General features: G+C 30.4%; 1 protein-coding gene across 1 annotated transcript; it reads right to left on the minus strand.

The window, feature by feature from the left end:
* Window positions 1-855: 855 nt before the first annotated feature.
* Window positions 856-3843, minus strand: LOC149235097 (WAT1-related protein At5g07050-like). The gene is made up of 7 exons (XM_089461289.1): window positions 3396-3843; window positions 3120-3182; window positions 2867-2983; window positions 2509-2767; window positions 1981-2139; window positions 1659-1810; window positions 856-1470 (listed from the first exon to the last, which is right to left on the minus strand). Exons 1-7 carry the CDS (start codon window positions 3578-3580, stop codon window positions 1269-1271), a joined length of 1137 nt encoding a protein of 378 aa, XP_089317415.1. The 5' UTR covers window positions 3581-3843; the 3' UTR covers window positions 856-1268.
* Between the last annotated feature and the right edge of the window lie 2102 nt (window positions 3844-5945).

A 5945-nucleotide genomic window follows, 5' to 3' on the forward strand; every position in this document is an offset into this window, starting at 1 on the left:
CAAAAGTTAATAAACCAACAAGAAAACTCATCATGTAGAAACCAATATTTGATAGCTAAAGTGTGGCATCATGAACCAAAATCCCTTAAGAACAAGTTTCAAAGGACAATCCATATAGAAAAGAAGGTTTCAATATCAATTCCATTATCCCACCACCAAAATAATAAACCTTAGTAAAATATGCATTCAACACCAAATCCATAGCCTCACCACCAAAACAACAAACCTCAATGCAACATACATTTAACACCAATTCCATTATCCCACCACCTAAACAATAAACATTTGCTAAACATTCAAACGACATGTCTAGTTAAAAGTGAATTTGCAAATAGTTGATACAAACTAATAAGATGGAGGGTATCCGACATAATTAGATAATGAAATGTTGCTTTATTGCTGGAATATCATCTAAAAGACCAACAAAAAACTAGTTTTTTTGAAAATATTTTTTTTTTTAGATTTAATTACAACTTAAATGGAAAAATTAGATATTTTAAAAACAACCAACTTCATTTTAAAATCTAATCACAAAGACAAAACAACCAACTTCATTTTAAAATCTAATCACAAAGACAAAAATTCTAAACTTAAACCCCTTATAATTATTAAACTAAAGTATTAAAAAAAAACATAAACATAAATATGAATATTTTAAAATTCCATGGCTCCTAAAAAATAATCCTTTAGTTTTTTTTTGCAAAAATAATCCCACACTACCACCTTATTAGGTCATTATTTTGTTAAATATTAACATTAATAAATACTTTATTCTTAATGAAAGTACCCAACATGACATGTCGAATATTTAAATAGAGCAAAGAGACGAAGAATACTCCAATCAAATAAATGCACAATTATAATAAGTATGTCTTATAAATATTCATATCCCCTCCCGCACATCTTATCGCTATATAATAAAAACATTATTGTCCTCCTACTCTATTAGATTAAGGCTACCAACTACTACATCATAACCCTCTTTATTCTATTACAATAGACCACTATTTGTTACTTTAAAAGCATTGTTGAGGGGCTACAGTACTGTTTTGTTATCTCAGGATACATCCCGATTTGTCACGGTAATATCTCTTCATGAGCAACAAACAACCTGATAATATCTACTACCCTATCATAAGAAGTCTGAAGCAAAGATAAGTGTAAATCAAGGCTCTTACTATTCCAAAAAAGTATTGAAGCAATGGAATAAGTTCTTTTAACACCTGCGTCTGAGTGAGCCCAAACTACAAACACTATGTGTAGTTGTTTCAAACTACCGAAATGGCCGCGTCTCCAGCTTTGGATTGATAAGGATGAGCTTCCTTGGGGGCAGCTTCTATACCCTCCATCTTGTTATGAATTTCGTGGAACAGCTCTGGTAAATTTTTATCAGTTGGGATCTTGCTATCCTTCACTTTTCCCCAGAGAACAGCGTATAGCCCTATTACGATCAGAACTCCTCCCAACACACTGAATTCAGCGGATAAGTGCAGTTAGCATCTTGTTTAGAAAAAAGCCATTCAGCTCAATTTCAATTTAAGTAGTTAAATATCTGTTAATTTTAAGTTCCAGTGAAACAATTAAACATTTTTAGTCACCAAATTCGAAAATATTCCTATATCTACAATCTACCCATTAAAAAAGGTGGAGAAATAAACCTGCCCAAGAAGATGTTCTGAGAGAGAATGATGGAATCCATAATTGCCACGATTATCATCATCAATGGGCTGAATGCTGACGCAAATACAGGTCCTTTTAAGCGCATGCACACACCTTGTAGGTAGTATGCAATTCCCGACGTCACAACTCCCTGCACCCAGCAATATTAATTTGTTGTACTATATAGTATAACTTGGCATCCCAATCTCCAGCTTTTCAATTCAAGCCCGAAGAAAAAATATTTGACCTATTTCCCTGGACGAATTAAGAAAAAATATTTGACCTATTTCCCTGGACGAATTAAGAAAAAAACAAACTTACAGAGTAGACTGCAGCGAGAAGGTTGATGTCCCATCCCAACGCCCAATCGGAAGGATTATGAACAACAGCTAAGCCGAGGACGGCTGCCTGTAACGTACCTAGGAAACACACTAAGGTGACAAGGGACAGTTGAGCAGAGTATTTCTTCAATACTGCAGCCTGCACATTCAAAAAAAATCATAGTTAATGGAAGTCATTTCTAATTTTAAGATGATTAATAATTTACATTTATATATGTATGATTTTGCGTATGAATGTGAGATTATTAGAGAGGTTAAACAAATTTTTAGAAATTAAACAGGCTGATTATTTGTAAATTAATTCTGAATATTAAAATTCTGAAAGCTAAAATTGGTAATGCTACTTTTACTTTTTCATATTGCTTATATCCTTTTTCACTATAAATTAGAAACTTATACACTATGAATTACAAACTTGTAAGTAACGGCTTCCAGAAATTTAAAAGGGAATGAGACTATTTTATATAGATATCTCAAAATAAAAAGCACGTCAAAGATAAACGATGACCTGCAAGATGAATACGCCTGACCAAGCAAGAGTGGCCACAATGATGACAAGGGAGCCTAATATCCAGTTTCTACGATCAACGAGAGTAGCTGACGACGTTCCACTTGAAGATTTCTCGTGGGAGTGATGATGTGCAGACCAAGGCATCTTGACAATTGGTCCATTGTACATCGTCATAAGCATTGCTCCCCCGACGCACACAATGGTTCCCACTATCTTTGCTTGACTGCGTAGCTTTTTGATGTTCACTCTCTCCATCCTATGGCAATAAATATTTTCCATCAACACCATAAAATAAAGTAATGGATGACGATGATTAACCGCTAGACTATGTGATCCATCATTGTGATTTGGTTACCTGAATATGAGAGCCAACACGAAAGTCATAGCGGTGAGAAGATTACTCAATGCACAGGCATAGGTTGGAGATGTTAACTTCAAGCCCATGTAGTACAAATTCTGGTCGAGTACAGGACTGCAGACATGCATTCAGAATATTCCATATCGAGATTAAATTACTCGCCAACAATTTGCAGAGACACGATCACAAATGGAATGGAAGTGATGATATGAAAGAAGCAAAAGACATGAAATTACGAAATAATACATACCCTAACAAGCCCAGTAAAAAAATTTGGCAGAATGTGAAAAAAGTGAGTTTGGGTCGCACTTTCCTGCAATTTGTTGCAAGTTAGTGAACACATCAGCTAATTACCTAGCTAGGTATTGAGTGCAGAGCTAGGTTGCAAGGACATGTAGTTCCGAAGCTATAATTTGATGATTATTTGTGGAGATTTGGTCCCCAGTGAGCAAGACTATATAAACCTAAAAACAGCTCCAAGCAGATTTCTTAGATTAAAAAAAATGCATGAATAAAATAGCTTTACCTCTCTATGAAAAAGGCAAAAGGCGCAAGAGCAATCGTAGCAGCAGCGTGCCTGTAAACTACAAGCACGAAGTGATTAAACCCTTTGTTAAGGCAGGCTTTAACGATAATATTCATCCCTGCATATCCAAACTGCAGGGATATCATAATCACATAGGGTTTTGATTTCTCAATTAGCATCCCCATTGATAATCAAAATTTGCAGGAATTTCCAAAACACCCTGCACTACCCTAGCCTACCTTTCCCTTCCCTTCCCCTCCCTATTTTCAAGTTGCAAATGCGTCCCAGTAATTAATTACTGGAACTTCTCTTCTTGCCAATGCGACCGAGTGAGTAGTCCTTCGAACTTCTCCTCTGCGCAATCGCAAGATGGATTTCTCAACTCGCGACCCACATTTATAGGTCAACAAGAACGAAGCGGATCAGATCCGCCATCGTAAAATAAGAGTTACGGACGGCCACGGTAGGAAAGCCGTAATATTGCCATCTGAGAAATGCGAATTCGATTCCATGCATACTTTTCTACCTGATCAGCATCCCCGGAACGGAAGGAAACAGTGGCAAATATTGTTTTTTAAATATTTTAGTGTAATAGTTGAATATTTTAATTAATAGTGGTGTAATTATTAAAAGTTTCTGTGATAATATATTATTGATGAATAGTAGGGTTTGGAGTATGTGTTTTTGTTATATTAAGAGTATGTCTTTTAATGTAAAGCAATAGGTTAATAGCTTAAGATCTTAAGGTATTTGGTAAGATTGAAAGTTTGCTTGATTGAGAATCACCAAAATTATTCTAGAGAACTTAGTTTTCTTTAAATATTTGTAATAAATCATTGTATTCACTATTAATAATTAAAAATATCCATCCTCATTACTATTTTGATAATTAAATTACTATAAATTTCCTATTTACAAAAATATCATTTATAAATAATTTAAAAGAAAAAAAATAAGTTATAATACTTATTGTTGATGGAAACTTTTAACGTCAAAATCAGTCATTATTGATAAATGATTAATAATATTATAAGTGTAAAGTGAAATATTTTAAAATGAATTAACGAAATAAAAATGATTTGATACGCTAGTCATATCCATGATATGCGTGATGAAATATGATTTTCCAACAGTAAAAATATCATTTTCCAATAGTAATGTTTTTCCATTTTATCTAATATTTAAAATATATATATAACAAATACTATTAAATATCATTTAATTAAATATCAAAAGATATATAATTATTCCAAATATTAAAAACCATTATATTACATAATTGTTTGTATCTAAATAATTTGTTGTAATTTTTTAATAATTTAAATATTTATGATAATATTAAGTACCATAAAATTATAGTTAAGAATATGAGTGATAAATTTGAATGAGCTTTATGGTTATGAGGTACAGTTATGTATGTCTTGATAAGTCAAATAATTCCATGGAGTTAGGGGTTTTAATTGGAGGTGTCATCTTAAAATTAGATAATAATAATATAATATTGGTAATTTAAATACTAAAATATTATTTCTCATCGTAAAAATTTTCATATATATATATTATTCAATATCATATATATATATATATATATATATATATATATATATATATATTATTCAATATCATTTAATTAAATATTAAAAACCATTATGATACGCAACTTTCCTTTTTGGTGGGGGATTTGAACCAGTGACCTATCCCAAAGAGTGCCTTAACAATGCACCCATTCACAATCAATCCAAAGCCCTATGGGAGATTATTACGATATATAATTATTTGCATTAGAAATTTTTTATATTTTAAACATCGAATAAAAATAAAATAAGTATAAAACTTAATATATAAAGTTGATATAGTTATTAAGTCTAGCTTGAATAGGTATACTGATTAAAAATATGTGTTTTTCTTAAGATGTTTAGAGTGGGAGAAGTATGTCGATCTATCTGTGTGGATATATGTTAATCATAAATCAAAATCTCATAATATTTTATATAATATGTTTTCCAAGTTGGAATTTCTAACCAATAAGATTTAACTTTTTTTAATAATTTTTTCATTTGTAAGTGTATTATAGGAATTTGTCATTAATATTTTTTAATTTATTTGTTTAACTTAAGAAATAATTAATTAAATATTAATATTTTGAAATTTTTTTATTCACCAAGAAATAATAATTTTAAATATTTTAATTTTAATTTTAAATATAATCTTGATTTTAATTCCGTTTAAATACATATAAACAAAATATTTAAACAAAATGCATAATCTATTTGTAATTTGATTATCTTATTTCATAAATTTATATTTTAATAAATGTTATTATATGAAGTTTTAGGAGTATTGTTTTTTAATAATGATGTCTTAATAGGTAAAGTCATGTTATCGATTAGGGTTTACCATAAACATTGAAGATGTTGTGATTATTTATTTATAGTTGTTTATTATGATTATGTGACAAGAGTTGTACATTGATTTTTCAATTTGTTGAAATTTTTTATAGCACCTATAAATTTGATAGAAATAAATTCTATTGTTGTAATTAATACTTTA

The sequence above is a fragment of the Pinus tabuliformis genome, chromosome 8 (assembly GCF_031772625.1).
Source record: "Pinus tabuliformis cultivar Carrire ecotype Pingquan chromosome 8, CPIR1, whole genome shotgun sequence".
Lineage (NCBI taxonomy): Eukaryota > Viridiplantae > Streptophyta > Pinopsida > Pinales > Pinaceae > Pinus > Pinus tabuliformis.

Excerpts from the sequence above, each read along its gene's own strand:
- LOC149235097 (XM_089461289.1), bottom strand. The coding sequence starts at position 3,580 with ATGGGGATGCTAATTGAGAAATCAAAACCCTATGTGATTATGATATCC. Across the intron at positions 3,183-3,395 it reads TTTGCCTTTTTCATAGAGAG|GAAAGTGCGACCCAAACTCA; the intron begins GTAAAGCTATTT and ends AACAAATTGCAG. Across the intron at positions 1,811-1,980 it reads TTCTCGCTGCAGTCTACTCT|GGAGTTGTGACGTCGGGAAT; the intron begins GTAAGTTTGTTT and ends TGCTGGGTGCAG.